Source organism: Arachis ipaensis, chromosome B9, assembly GCF_059453495.1.
Source record: "Arachis ipaensis isolate K30076 ecotype BB chromosome B9, ASM5945349v1, whole genome shotgun sequence".
Taxonomy (NCBI): Eukaryota; Viridiplantae; Streptophyta; class Magnoliopsida; order Fabales; family Fabaceae; genus Arachis; species Arachis ipaensis.
Window position 1 is genome coordinate 150,074,508 of NC_142444.1, and position 16,386 is coordinate 150,090,893.

The 16,386-nt window shown below is 33.0% G+C and overlaps 1 protein-coding gene and 1 long non-coding RNA gene across 3 annotated transcripts; one reads left to right on the top strand and one right to left on the bottom strand.

The window, feature by feature from the left end:
• Window positions 1-10,699: 10,699 nt before the first annotated feature.
• On the top strand, window positions 10,700-12,661 carry LOC107616355 (putative F-box/LRR-repeat protein 9). Its single transcript, XM_016318321.3, has 2 exons — window positions 10,700-11,316; window positions 11,859-12,661. Exons 1-2 carry the CDS (start codon window positions 10,988-10,990, stop codon window positions 12,454-12,456), a joined length of 927 nt encoding a protein of 308 aa, XP_016173807.1. The 5' UTR covers window positions 10,700-10,987; the 3' UTR covers window positions 12,457-12,661.
• On the bottom strand, window positions 12,219-14,768 carry LOC107619692 (uncharacterized). 2 transcript variants are annotated; one of them, XR_015899212.1, is made up of 4 exons: window positions 14,599-14,768; window positions 13,459-14,039; window positions 13,224-13,298; window positions 12,219-12,348 (listed from the first exon to the last, which is right to left on the bottom strand). It is a non-coding gene; the product is annotated as an uncharacterized LOC107619692 (long non-coding RNA). The 2 variants fall into 2 exon arrangements; XR_015899211.1 differs by lacking the exon at window positions 12,219-12,348 and having other exon boundaries at window positions 13,101-13,298; window positions 14,599-14,764.
• Window positions 14,769-16,386: the final 1,618 nt, after the last annotated feature.

Below are 16,386 nucleotides of genomic sequence, written 5' to 3' on the forward strand. Positions count from 1 at the left end.
GTGGTAGGCCAAAATATGAATCTAAATATGAAGAGGTCTTCATTTTTTTATAAATAGTGAAAAAATAGAATAAATGAGAATGCTTATTTTTTTCGTTTTTAAATATCAAAATATAAGAATAATTAATAAACAAAATAGGAGAGTATAAAATTGTGTATCTGGACAAAACTCTTCGTAATTCATCATACATCTTCTTATCAATAACTTCTTTAGTCTTGAAAAACTGTCAGATTTATTGACCATAAAAATAAATATATAAGCGCTTCAAAATTATTAAATTAAAAATTATGTGTAACAAAATCAAAATACAAATTTAAAAACATTATTTACAAATTAACTATTTATAAACGTTATTAAATTTAATTATTTATTTTTAATTAGTATTTAATTTGAAGTCGAGATAAAAATTTATATTCAAAATACTCTCTATTTTCATGCATAATTTCAATTGTTAAAAAATATTTTATTTTTCTTTTTAATTTTATATTTAATTTTATTAAATTTTCAAAATTATTAATTTATATTTTTATTATATCCCTTACAATATCAAACACTATTCTTTCTCTCGCTATTATTCTCTATACAAATACATGTCATTGTCTCATCGCCATTATTATTATTATATTATCTTGTTCTCCTTTCTCGTTTTTTTCTTCTCTTTTCATTTTCTCTTCACCCGAATTAATTATTACCAAGTATTATTATCGCAAGTTCGCAACTTTTAATCTTGTCTATCACGTTGATTTATAATCATCTATTCTGTTAACTTTTATGAGTTGTTGAAGTTTCGCTAAAAAAAAGTAAGACATAAAGCATTTAAATTTTTTACCCAAATTATCAAATTAATTTTTAGAATGTATAAAATTTATAAATTTAAATTAAATAAGATATTAAACAAATTTATTATGTTGTTATTATGCATAAAAAAATTAAAATAAAAATTTAGAAACATTATTTACAAATTAACTATTTATAAATGTTATTAAGTTTAATTATTTATTTTTAATAGTATTTAATTTGAAGTCGAAATAAAAATTTATATTCAAAGGACTCTTTATCTTCATGTATAATTTCATTTGATAAAAGATATTTTATTTTTCTTTTTTAATTTTATATTTAATTTTTTAAATTTTTAATTTCATTATTTTTTAAAATTTTTAATTTATAACTTTTATTATATCCCCTTACTATATCAAATATTATTCTTTGTCTAATTATTATTATTCTTTGTACACATATCTGTCATTGTCTAGTCACGGTTATTATATCACTTTGTTCTTTCTTGTTTTTTCTTCTCCTTCCACCTTCTCTTCACTCATCGTAATCAATTTTCACTAAGTATTTATATGTTACATCTTTCTATATGTTAATCAAATAACCAGTGCCATGTGCCAAACAAATAATATTATAGAAGTCAAAATAAATTATATTTTGTAATATAATTCATTTATTTTAGTTTAATTTAAAAATAAATATTCATGTACTCAAATTTTAAATATAATATTTTATATAATTAATAATTTAAAAATTAAAAAATATTATCCCATATGAAGTAATTTAAAAAAAAAAAATTTAACAAAATATTAGACTTTTCAATTCATCATTTATAGGTACAGACATACTTAAAAGAATAAAAAATACATATGAAATGAAAAAAATAATTCTTCCTTAGTAAGAGAAAAAGATAGAACATTATCTTTGTACATGAAAGATTGGAGACAAATTAAAAAGATAAAAGAATGATGAAAATATTAATTGGGTAAGTAAATTAAAGAGAAAAAAATATAGGTGGAAGTTATATGTGAATGTAGTAACTGCAGTAAAACTAGGGGTGGCAATGGGTAGGGTAGGGTAGGGTTTGGAGCCAACCCTAACCCTACCTGCGGGTTGAGAATATCTCAACCCTAACCCTACCTGCTCTTAACCCGCGAGTACCCAACCCTACCCGTGGGTTACAAAAAAAGAAACAACATTATTATATAACTTGATGATAATTTAAAATAGAATTGACTTTTATGTAAAAAAAAAGTTTATTAATTATCAATTAATGATCTTCTTTTAATGACTAAGGATTTTTTTGCATTTAATGAGAGGTCTTTGATTCAACATCCACTTAAAACATATTTTTATATAAGTATATAACATATGCATATATAGAGTGCGGGTTGGTCGGATAGGGTTGAGGCTCAACCCACACCCTACCCGACCCGCACGAGAACCCTACCCGCACTCTACCCTACCCGCTGCGGATTGGGTTGGCAACCCTACCCGACCGGATGGGGTCGGGTTGGGTACCCGCGGGTAGGGTACATGTTGCCACCCCTAAGTAAAACTAAATGAAATTTGTAACAATGGATGTGATGAAATCGATAGTGTTGAAGGTAAAAAAATAATAGTAGCAAGAGAAATATAACAAAGTGTATTAAGAAGTAAAAAAAAAACAGTAGAATAGATAAAATTATAAAAAAAAATAAAAAGATATATTTTTTATGATTACAAAAAAAATTCTAATAAAATAATTAGAATGAGACTAAACTGCTGGATAGACCATCAGAGTACAGTACTCACAGACATACTCAAAATAACACTATACAAAGTACAAACAAAGACTAACATAAAATTAAACAAAATATAATTTAAATGAACAGAATATAATAGGATCTATAAAAAAAACTATTTATCACTACTGGTTAAACACTTGTTAGCTTCTAATTATTTTTTTTCATTTTATATATAGCCAAAAAAAATAAAAAAATAAAAAAGAGAGATTGTGGGGGGTAAAGAATTGAATAGAAGTTATGCGTGAATTTTTGCAACTGTTAGTAAAATATGGTAGAAAAATAAATAAGTGTAAAATATTTTTGAATTATGTTAATAGGGTTAAAATAAGAAATAGAAAATTGGACACCAAATCCTATGTTTTGGCATTATATATTGTTATAGATATAAATAATAGCGACGCACATGCCATTGCAAAAAACATGCTGGAAACCGCCTCAGTCATGTGAGCTTGAGAGCCATTCTTTGATGGTTGACTTGAATCTCTGGATTTACGACAGTGTAACCATGTTAAGTTGGAAAAATTAGGGAGAAAATGTGATGAACTGGTAAAAGATTTTAGAGAACCAAATGCATCCCTTGATGGCTTCCGATTTGGTGGATTACCATTCTATGATTATGAAAAAGCATGCTTGGAGGCACAATGGGACTATAGAGTTAATGGATTTTACAACAAGAAGCTCCTACAAGCTATGGAGAAATTAAAGAGGAAGAAGCTCAGGTCGCCGAGAATGAAGAAAGATTTGCCAAGAGTAGTGGTGAGTTATCAAGATATGAAAAAGGAGAAGCAGATCGGGAGATGTATGCTATATGGGAAAGAAGAAAAAGTCAAAGATTACATAAAAGATTTCTGAGATCTTTTAGAGAAAAGAATGTTAAATTCAAAGAGAAAAAGAAGAAGAATAAACATGAAAGAAAGGTATGGAAGAATAAGGGGATGATATTTTATTGTTTGGTATTGTATTTGGCTAAATATCTCTATTTCTCTTAGCCCAATTTGAATGAAATTTAGTAATGCTTTGAAGAGAGTCCACGATTGAATTTTCAGATTGTTCAGATTGGGCCCAACATGTTATGTGATTCATTTTCTGGGTTAACCATCTGTGTGTGTATGTATGTATATGAGTGTCTTTCCTGAAACAAGTTCGAAGTTAAACAATGTCAACACAAGCAAAATCTGAGATCTAACCAAACAATTGAACAATCAGTTGACCATGGTGGATAAGCAAAAGATGAATTCATTCAAGGCAGGATGCAAGCAAGCACAGAAGTTATGTTTGTGAAAATAAAATAAAACAGAATAAGAAATAGTCTTAGAATAACATCATACCAGGTTTACACTCAAAATAGAATAAGCAAAATTTGGAAGCTAGTTGCAAGTTTCATTACTAGACTCATATCAGAGCTCAATTTCTTAAATTTCCACCATCACCAACACCAGGAAGTAAAACACAGCACCAAAAAAAAAGATATTTGATTACCCTTTAAGGTCAAGAGTCAAGACAGAGAAGCATACTCAAAATAATTCAGCAGCGAAAAAAGAAAGTTACCTAATAATGAAGAAGATATGAACCTTGAGTGCAGAATTCAAAGTGCAGTTAGAGGAAAAGTTTTAATAAGTGCATTTTCGGATAAGCAAGCGAAGGCATGCCAAGACCTATCATGACCAACTCACCATCAGAACATACTACACAAACTGTAACATAATCACTCATATTTCAACAACTCATGACAAAAAAAAATCAATTTAAATAAAAGAAATAAAACGGCTACAAATTCAAAGGCATTCAAAGAACAAATATCATGGTTGAGTTTATCAAAGATGAAACAAGCTGGGGCATGATGCATGTGAAGCCCAAAATCGACCAAACTAGAGGCTAATTACCTGTGAAAATTAGAAGTAATACAAAGGACAACATATTCTCTTTACAAAAATGAGCAATCAGAAGAAAGGGTCATCTAAGAAGTAAACAGCAGAGAGCAAAACTCAAAGACATTAAACTCAATGAATTTGCAAACTCAATTTCACATGGACATCAAGCTAAAGTAGACAATAATAAAAATAAGTTATACCTCTCCAGTAAATTGCACAGTTGTAACTTATTGTCAATCCCAGAGGTACCTTCGAAGACCTGATCAATGTAGCAAAATAGTGAATAAACTTCATCCTAGTTTTCTCAATAGCACATGCATATTGGAGTTAGGCAGTAATCACTCACCTGAACAACACCTTTCTCAATCAAATTGCTCCTCGTCACTTTCAAAAATTTCTTCTGAACCCTAAAAGTTTCTTCCGAATCAAAATTGGCACTAGATCTGAGAAGACATTGGCATTACCTCAACTGCAAATCACATAAAGTAGAAGCTACTAAAGACATGGGCACTAGATCTGAGATCGGGGAGAGAGAGAGAGAGAGAGAGAGAGAGAGAGAGAGAGAGAGAGAGAGAGAGAGAGAGGATGGGGTAAGGTTACGAAAACAACCTCGCCGGCTTTGCAAGCAGTGTCGACCAGATCGTGGAGCTGCAGAAAAATAAAAACCTCCAAAAATCAGCAACAAAAATAATTTTGAAACCATAACCAGAGCAAAAACGAAGAAATCAGTAACTGGCGGAGAGGGAGAGGTACCTAGAGAACTTGAGAGGGAGCTGCAGAGAAACAAATCAGTAACTGGTGGAGAGGGAGAGGTACCTAGAGAAATCGTAACCGACGGAGAGAGGAGAAGCCCGAGAGGGAAGAACGGCATTATCGGAGCACGGAGGAGACGAAGGAGAGAGAAGGGAGATCGAGAGCGCCGTTACTCTGTTTCGTTTAATGAGGCTAGGGTTGCAATTCTTTTGTTTTATATACGTGTGAAAATGGCAGTTCAAAACCGCCATAATCACCAGAACCACCACCAAACACAAAGTTAATTATGGCAGCAACCAAAAATGCCATAATAACCGGGTATTACGGCGGTTCTTTAAAACCGCCGTAATGTCAATGCCATTTTAAACTCTTTTTTTTGTAGTGAGTCTCCCGATGGAGGATGACTACCTCCTGCTGCATACTGTGCATTCTGTATTCGACATATGGCCGCAAATTTTGCCCTCACATTCAAGAGCAAGGGCGCAAGGAGGCTTCTCGTGAATGCAGCTTATGCCAAGACTGAGGTTGAATTCGATTACTCGTTTGATATCCTGCAGTCTGAAGACCCTGCCATGTGTGACTAGGCGAACAGGATTGACTATTCGTTGTGGACTCAGCATCGGGATGAGGGTAAGAGATTCGGACACATGACGACAAACATCTCCGAGTATTTTAATTCCATCCTGAAGGGAGTCAGGAATCTTTCGGTGTGCTCACTGGCACTTATGGGAGGTTGGCAGAGCTATTCGTTCACAAGGGGAGAGAGGCAGAGGTCCAGCTGGGAACTGGACAACAATTCAGTCAACATCTAACGAAGTGTATAGAGGCCAATCTGAAGACGGCGAGGTGCTTCACGGTGACTTTGTATGACAGAGATAATTTGGAGTTCACCGTCTCAGAGACCACTCCTACTGGGTCATTCTCACTTGGTAGTTACAGAGTGTCACTCAAGGCTCAGACACATGACTACAGATATTTTCAGGCCCTTCATTATCCTTGTCCTCACGCCTTGGCCTGCTGTGCCTATTCATAGCTTACTTGGCAGCCGTATGTCCACTAGGTGTATCATCTTAGCTCGGTGTTCAGTGTGTACCGGATGGGATTCACCCCTCCCATTTCTGAGGGTTTTTGGCCACCGTACGATGGGCCCACAGTCATACCGGATCCCACCAAGAGGCGTGAGAGTGAGGGACGTCCTAGGTCTACCAGAATCCAAAATACTATGGACGAGGCCGATCCGAACAGGCCCAAGAGATGTCGTCTGTGCAGGCAACCAGGACACACACGTCGGAGCTGTCCACAGGGCGGAGTCACCACGCAGACCGGGATCGATGCGTAGATGTTGGTTTAGTTACTTTACTTTCGTATTAGCACTTGAGTATATAGGTTCAGTTGTTCTAATTTCATATTTGCACTTGAGTATATAGGTTCAGTTGTTTTAGTTTCGTATTTGCACTTGGTGTTTTTTTTATTATCCTAGTTCATTCTGATGTAGTTAAGTTATATACTATTTTATTCTGTCTGTTCGCCACTTGGCACATGCACCGGTATAACCACGAGAGAACAGCTGATCCCCAGCTGTAGCCACCCATGTCCTCAAGCCTAGCTACGTATGGGAGCCACCTAATGTGAATGTGGTTGCCGGACTTATTGGCAAATAGCTGAGTTCCTAACAGCATCATGATATAGACCCGGGAATACCTCATAACTGTGGGCTCATCGGCTCCCTCAGGGAACTCTCCGAAGGTCTCCTGGAACCAGCTGCAGTTCACTGCAAACTTCTGGACTTGGTTCGCAGGAGGTAACACACCAAGCAACTCCTGGAACCACATCCAAGCTGGCCGGCCACCCTGGATGTACATCTGGAAATCTGTCAGGCAACCACTAACATAACGTCCATCGATTGACAGTCCTAAGTGGTACACCACGTCCTATAGTATAATAGTGCACTCCCCGAACGGCATATGAAATGTGTGCGTCTCCGGATGCCAGCGCTCCACGAAAGCACTGACCAGGGGCTCATCCAGTCTAAACCATCTCTCGTTCAGCCTCGCAAGATGGTATAAGCTGGCCATCTGCAAGTACAGAACGTACCTCTCGTCCAGACGCATACCCTGCTGTCGTCGCATGCTCGAGATGCATCGCTGGGGCTGCAAATATAATGTACCAGAAAATTAAAAACAACTTTAATCATTCACTAACAAAACCACTAACAAAACCAACAACAAAACCACCGACAAAACCACCAAGAGAACCACTAACAAAAACACTAACAAAACCACTAATAATACCACCACCAAAACCACTAACAAAATTACTAACAATACCACTAGTAAAACCACTAGCAAAACCACTAAGTAAACCACTAATGATACCACCAACAAAACCACTAACAAAACCGATAACGAAACCACTAACAAAACCACTTACAAAACTACATACAAAACCACTAACATCATTCACTAACAAAGCCAATAACAAAATCAATGACAAAACCACTAACATCATTCACCCCCAAAACCACTAAAAAAATCCCTAACAAAACCACTAACATCATTCACCATCAAAACCACTAATAAAAACCCTAAAATCATTCACAAACAATGTCACCAACATCATTCACTATCAAAATAACTAACATAAAAACATATTTAAAAAATAATAAGTTATTCGACCCTACTTTCAACAGAACAAGTTCGTACTAACCTCTTCGTTGATGACACCAGCTATATAGGCTACTTTATCCAAACGATAAAGTCTGTCCGGATTATCCCCCATCGAATAAATATTCTGATCAAGCCTTTGTTGGAGTCGTTTTAGGTCGTTCTTTCTGGGATTTGGTGGGGTATGGTTTCGGAATGATGGTTCGAATGAGGTTGGTTCGAACTCCTTTTATAGGCAAAACATGAGTAATTCGAAACACCCTGTTTCGAATTACTATGGGCACCAAAAATTGAGTAGTTTGAAGCTACCCAATTCGAATTAGTGTGGATAGTGTGTGTGTGTGTGTGTGTGTGTAATTCGAATCACCTTGATTTGAATTAGTGCTTGTATGCGTGTGTGTAATTCGAATCAGTGTGATTCGAATTACTTTGAATGTGTAATTCGAATTGTACTAATTCGAACTATATAAAAACATGCTTCTGGTTGATTCATGTATCGTTTTTTCTTTTGGCTGAATTGTGAAATTTTTGTATGCCATTGGCTTATATGCGCGTTTTGCCCTAATTCATAATATATTCATTATAAAAAATAATATTTTAAAATTAAAAATATGAAAAGTGTTAATAGCAAATAAGAACTTAAAATTATATGTAAGCAAATTAAAATGTATTTAATGTGATTTGCAAGAAAAAATTTTCGTTATCAAGTATAATATATGTTTTATTATTTTGTACGAAACAATATTAGTTTTAATTTATGTATTAGTATTTTCCTGACGTTCCTCAACTCTAACTGTGATTAGGTCTAAAAGCTTGCTCACCTCATTAGAAACAAATATAATCTAGTAAATTTCTATTTAATAGTGTTATACATTGGGATAATCATAGGAGAATTAACTTTAGCAAGTTAATGGTATAGTGTTTAGTCACTACAGAAGTATTTTTACACAAAATTATCAATCAATTATGTATGACTTCTGAAGAAAATAATATATTAAACATGAATAATGGTGTTTATTAGGTAAAAGATAATAAATTGGCAAAGAAAAAAATTATTACAATGAGTATATTCATTTAACAAATATTCTTCTATCCAATACTATAAAAAATACACTGGTCACATTAGTTACTACAATCTAATTTCCATCGACAACGGTAGAATGCATAAATTGAGTCATTTCTAGGCTATGGTATTCGTCAAACAAACAATTAATTAAACATTTATCCATACATTCTCATTTTGAGTGGATTTATATATAAAAAATTATACATGAAAAAAAAAAGAAGAGTTGAAATAGTAAGAGCGATAAAAATGACGATGATTCTTAGAGCAACTCCAATAGGATCAATTTTGACATGTACAGTAGTAAATGAACTGATTTAAAATTGAAACTTGCATTAGATACTATTTTTGAAATAATACTGATATCAATAAGGAGATACCGTATCACTTTGAAAAAAGAAGAGTGAAATGTTGCCCCTTGTTTAACCCCATTCATTAAATAAACACTAATAGTGTTATTCTGACGTTGTTTTGTTGTAATGTTGTAACAAAGACTCGGTTAAAATATATCCGACACACGAATCTACTACTTTAGCGAATTGTACATGTTTCAAAGGTTACAATATTTTTACTATTCGGATACATTTTCTACGAAGGGTTTATATTTAGAGGCCTGCTACACATACAAGTCTTTTTGGCTTACAAGTCTTACAAGTTGGCACAAGGCCAACAAAAAACACGCATTACACTCCCACATTCAAGAGTAAATAAATGCACGTTATTCAACCACTTCCTATTTCCAAAGCGCGCTACTCACCATGCATTATAAATGACTCTTCTTCTTCTTCCTCCATGAAAGCGAGTTTCTTGTCAAATTTGAAGATAATGGAACTTCAGAAATACACCCAAATGATTACAGAAATACACTCAAACGATTACAGAAATATACCCAAAGAATTACAGAAATACACCAAAACGGTTACAGAAATTCACCCAAACGATTATAGAAATACACCCAAAGGATTACAGAAATACATCCAAAGGATTACAAAAACTACACCCAAAGGATTTAAAAAATACACCCAAAATTCGTTGAAGTACACCTTATGCATAATTCATAACTCTTTCTCTTTCTCCTCCTCATCTTCTGCTGCTTCTTCTTCTTCAAAAATATTTTCAGAGCTTGATGTCAAAAAACAATGGAAATCGAGAATAATGAAGAAAGAAAACAGAGAGGAAAGCACGTAAATGAAGAAGGAGAAAGAGAAGAAGAAGAAGAAGAAGAAGAAGAAGAAGAAGAAGAAGAAGAAGAAGAAGAACGTGCAGCAAGAAGAAGAAGAAGGTGCAGTGAAAACGTGCAGTAACGGTTGAAGAAGGAGAAAGAGAAGGCAAGAAACGAAAGAACAGAAGAAGAAGAGGAAGTGGAAGAAGAACGTGCAGCAAGAAAAAGAAGGTGCAGTGAAAACGTGCAGTAATGATTGAAGAAGGAGAAAGAGAATGCAAAAAACGAAAGAAAAGAAGAAGAAGAAGAGGAAGAGGAAAAAGAACAAGAACGTGCGCAAGAAGATCGAAGAAGAAGGTGCAATTGTAAATACTTGTATAAAAAACGTTTGTATGTGGAGAATTTCTCTTATATTTATTGTTACATCATTTTTAATTTTGTAATTGAATTATTTTCATGTAAAAAATATTAGAGTTAACATAATTAGATCTTTAATTGTAAATGCTCTCAATTTAAAAAAATATATATTTTATTAATTCTAATATTCTTACCAAAAAAATCTACTTATAAAATTAAAATAAACTGAAAAAAAATATTTAAACATATTATTTTTGTTTATTCAGATTCCAAACTATTTTTTTTATGTATTCAGTCAAAGAATTTATTTATCTGAACATGGTAAATATTAAATAATAATATTTAAACACATCTAGAGTGGATGAGTTGCATCAGTCAGAACTTGAGGTGCACGTAAAGCAGTTCGGGAGAAAGAAAAACAAATTAATTAGCAAATACGAATCGCAATATATAATTGGGGCAACATCAACACCAACACCAAAATCTACTCCTAAAAAATCACAACTAACTCAAACCCTAATTCCTCATTTGCCTAAATGTGAACTTTCCAAATCGCAATGGACTCCCGATCCATTATTGCAGAGCCTGCGAAGAAATTAAATTGGTTGGATCTTCCGCACGACGTCACTTTGATGATCATTGGGAAACTTACCACATTTCATATCTTAACCAGTGCTCAGTTTGTGTGCCGCAAATGGTGGCGCATCTGCATGGATCCGCTCATATGGCGCACCATCAACATGTGCGATATTGGGATTCCCAATTCGGTGGACTATAAATTGGAGAAGATGTGCCGCCATGCAATTGATCGAAGTTGTGGCCAGTTGGTAGACATAAGCATCGAGTATTTTGGTACCGATGATCTCCTCAAATATATAATTGACTCGTAAGTTTAAAATTTTTTATTTTTATTTGTATAAAATTACTTTTTAACATTTATTGGCATACAATTTTTAATGTGATGTTTGTATTGATAATTATAATAAGCTCATCGATAATTTATAATTAAGTTGAAGAATTCAAGTTGAATTACAATTGTTAAAAATTGTTAAAAGCTTCATGAATTACAAAATTTATTATTAAAAAGATTGTTCACAAGTCTTAATTTCATGAGTCACCTTTTTATCTAGTTGCAGCGTCAATCTTATTACACCGCTTTTATGTTTCTTGACTATTAACATAGTAATTAGAATTCATGCATATATAATATGATTAATAAAAAATAGCATGTTTATTGTTACTTCTCTAAGTGAAGTTCAAATGTTAATAGAGAGTAAGAACATGAATTATTGTGGTGTTTTGTTTCTATTGCTGGTATATATTATTATTATGATTATGGTGTATTGTTATTGAGTTATCTGAATAAGTGACTTGGACAAATTATTTGTGAATTTGAAAACTAAGAGTTTGTATGGTGATTTTTAATAGGGGATGTCATAAATTGCGACGTCTGCGACTTGTTCAATGCTTCTATGAAATTTTAGACAAAGGATTATGTGAGATGGCTGAAAAGCTTCCATTGTTGGAGGAACTTAATATTACTCTTTGTCCCAGAGTATCTAGTATTGCTTTAGAAGCAATTGGCCGAGGTTGTCCTCTTCTAAAATCATTCAAGTACAATCATGGCGGTAAAAAAGCAACATTTGCTATTGCACAAAATATGTCCAACTTACGCCATCTCCAACTTGTTGAAAACCGCTACCTCGACAATAGTGGCTTGAGCGCCATTCTTGATGGATGTCCTCATCTTGAATCTTTGGATTTACGCCGGTGTTGCAATGTCAAGTTGGAGGGGATATTGAGGACAAGATGTGATGAAAAAGTAAAAGATATGAAGGATCCAGATGCACCTCTTGATGACTTTGAATTTTGGGGACTTTGCTTTGAAAGCATATACGATGATGCAGTATATGACTATCTAAGAGAGAAGCGGTGGGTTCAAGAACGAGAAGCAAGAAGAATTAATTCAGGGTCAAGTAGGGAAAAGAAGAATAAAGCTAAATCCAAAAGCAAGAAGAAACGTTGAAAAAAAAATGCAGAATTAGTGACCGAACAAACATATATTATGAAATGGAAGATGCATATAAATTATTGCAGTCTAGTGTTTTCTTTTTTAAAATTATAATTTTTTATATAGGTCGTGTTTATTTTATTGGTTTGATTTTATCTCTTGTCTTGGGAAATAAAGAATTGTTTCAAGTTCTTGAATAATATAAGTTTATTGAGACAAATATTATTCTGTCTTCAAAATTTTCTTTCACAGAGTTCCAAGCCTTTAAAAATATAGGAATAAATAAATGAATATAAAGTTAAAATGGTTCGAAATAAAAAATACAGTGAGTGATTGGCTTGGCAAGGTCTCGAGAAAGAAAATTGTATCGTCCAACAAAATTAATTTGACAATTATATGTGAAAATTTATATTTGTTGTTCAAAGTTTTTCTTGTAGAACACGCAGTGACTCCAAACTATAAGCTTTTCTATGGTTGTGGTCAGAGTCAAATAGAGAAAAATGCAAAATAGATCCCGACACTCAAATTAATAAGTATTTAAGAGGTATAATAATTTTATGAATATATAATATTAAAAATATGAGTATAGAAATATAAAATAAGATATTAATTTTTAAAAATATGAGCATAAAAAACAAAAGAGATAGAGTAAAAATATATTTGAAAAATGACAAAATTTATATATACTTAGTAATACTTACACATCCGTCTATATGTCTTTTACTTTTTACCTAGAAAACAACTTAGACTAAAAAATTTATAAATCATAAATAAACCAAGACCTGTCTAGTAGCCTTTGGTGATCTGATACTTCTTCATCACCTGATGGAATTTTTTCACTGGTTTTAAGGAATATGCTGCAAGTACAGACAAGAGACATTTGTGTTAATATCCAAATTGGAATTCTATAGCTACACTCACATATAAAGAATACATCACTAAGTATTACATATATAAGAAATCATAGAAAGAAGAAATCCAATGATATTAAATACAACAGAATTAGGCTAAACTTACAGGGATTGGGACCATCTGGTTTAATATTTTGCCTACTTCACCGTCAAGAGAAGAGGAACCATAAACATCAATGTCATGCACACCATTTTCCCTTTCACTTGGATCATAATTCTCTGCTTCTGGAATGTTGTATGGCTCACTGTTAGAGTTCTGGCAAGTTTCATTGCCTACATGTTGTTGACAATTTATCATGACAAGTTTGAAAAATATCTAGCACATAAAAAAGATAACAATAGAGAATAGCAATGCCAATCCTGTGCAAGTACGGCTGCCCGCACTTGATCGTTCCCGAATTTCGACATCCCAGAAGCTTCCAAGGAGTCAAGTTGTGATAATTCTTCCTGGTAAGCACGAGCAACAGCTTCATCATTCTCCAGGTACGAAGGCTGACAGAAGCCTTCTCTAACATATTCTACGCTGCTACTTAAATCCGGATCATATCAAGTTATGATACTAGGAGAACCATTATTGGAAAGTGGTCAAACATCTAAGAACCATGTCATATGCTGTCATGATCCTTCAAAACAAGGAACTCTCTATCCAATCCAAGGACTAGCTGTCTTATCCCAAGAGTTCAATATCTGAAACAGACAAGGTGTAATGCATTCAGACATCATATAAACGATAAACTTAAGAAAGAAGAAGGAAAATATTAAAATGGTTCCTAATCTACCTAACAAGATCAGTTCAGAATGCAAATATAGACAAGGAATAAAGTACTAAATTCAATATATTCACTACATGAACACTTGGATCAGAAGCTACAATCCTTCAACTCAAACAGAGTTACCCAAACAGTATATCATATACACTTAGACCAATACAATGCTTCTTCAACATGAAATTAAATATCTAGTTTTGTTGAACCTTGGAAAACAAAAAAAAAAAACATGATATCCAACCCCAAAGCATTAACCTTGGAACATGCAAATCTTTGATTCACAACCTTTCTTACCCTGAAAATTAAATATAACACCTAAATCCATATCCCAGCGGACAGAAAATCCCTAGCCATCCAAAAGCGTAACCACCCGCTCCCCCCCCAAAAAAGAAGAATTTAAAAAAAAATAAAAATAAAAATAAAGAGCCTGAGGTAAAAAAAAAAAAAAAGATAAAGGGTAAAGAAAAGACTAAACCAACCTTGGATTAAGCAGAATAAGGAAGATAGGGATTTGGGAATGGAAGAATGAGAAGAAAAGGGGAGGGTAATTGAATTCTTCAAGAAATGGAATGCGAATGAATGGATGGATTGGAAGTAAGAAAAAGTGTGGCGCAGAATCATTACAAACCAACAAAAACTAAATAAATAATGTATCATAAGTTAAAAGGATATTTTTTTTCAGAAAAAAGAAAAAGAAGTATTAACCTCAAAATCTGAACCTCATCAAACATTATATTACCAAGTCTTGAATATGCATTTTAATCTAAAATCTAGAACTTTATTTCTCAATCACTAATTTAGAACTGTTGCCATCCTCAAATTTCTAAATAACAATTCTCAAATTTAAAACTTAAAAAAGTTTCATGTTACCTTTTCAATCTTCACACTTCCTCAATGTGGTTCTTTGTGAATAGCTAGTAGAAAGGTTGAAGAAGACTTCAATCTTGATGAAGAAGCTGTAGCAAGTGCTTATCGAGAAAAACTATCACTTGCTAATTACCAATGTTATCCTGAAAAATAGGAAGCAGAAGAATAGAAAGAAGTAGGTGGTAGAAGGAGGGAATTTTGTATTGATTTACTAATAATGATATGTGATTTTTATTGTTATATAGAGTATTTAAAAGAGTGTTTATAACTGAAATAACAGAATATAGTTACATTAAATATTTGATTCTAGCTAACGAAATTAGTTGGATTAAGTAAAGATGAGGACATCATGCGTTAATATTTCATCATAACAAATCCAATGCAACTTGACCTTTAAATATATTTTATTTGAAAATTCACAAAATCATAGTAGTTTATATTTTATTTTAAACTTAAAATAATTTTTTATAAAAAATAATTTAGTTCTAACAAACTAACTGGTTTTCAGTTATTCTTATCTAATTTTATTTTCTCTTATCGATTTGTTGAAGGACTTTGCTTTAAGAATATGTTGATTTTATATAGTTAGTTAGTTACACGTATTTATCTAGTTATTAAAATGGTTATTAGATATTTTAGATAAGGAAAAGTATAGGTAAACAATATAAACAATAGATATATCGGATGTTCATTTTACTAGTGTACGGATGGTTATTTTAATATTAAAATTTAGAGAATTAATTTGGAGGTGTAGTGTGTTTTTATTTGATTGGTGGTTGTTCATATTGTTCAACAAAGTCATTGTCCCCCTAGCATTCTCCTTTAGATAATTATTGTATGAGTTAAATTTTAATTTGATCCCTGAAATTTAGTCCAATGTATCAGAATAACCTCCACAATTTCATTGGCCCCAATTAGAACCTCCAAATTTACAATCGTGGTTCCGACTTGCCCCTGCGATCATCTACGTCACCGAAATATTGATATGACGCAATTGCATGACACGGTGGACACTACTTAAACAACGATGCATTGGTTTCGCGCCCAAACATTTTGGAAGCCACGTCGTTTCAGTTTTTTGTGGGTTAAAACTTTTTCTTTTCACTGCGATGATCATAAGTTGCAAAACATCAAAAAAATCCTTACACTACGTAGTTTCCAAAGGGTTTCGGCGCCAAACCAATGCGCCGTCATTTAAGTAATGTCCACCATATCATGCAATTGCGCCAGATCAGCATTCCGGCGACGAAAATGATCGTAGGGACAAATTAAAGCTACGATTGCAAATTTAGAAGTTCTAATTGTAAACCCCGATTAAATTAGTAAATAATTAGTCAATAAATTAGTTTTTAATAAGGAGGATTGGAAATGTGAATATTATATTAAATTAGGGTAGAGCT

Bases quoted from the DNA above. Each gene is read 5' to 3' on its own strand.
- LOC107616355 (XM_016318321.3), top strand. From the start codon at position 10,988: ATGGACTCCCGATCCATTATTGCAGAGCCTGCGAAGAAATTAAATTGG. The intron at 11,317-11,858 runs GTAAGTTTAAAA...GATTTTTAATAG, and splicing joins CTCAAATATATAATTGACTC to GGGATGTCATAAATTGCGAC.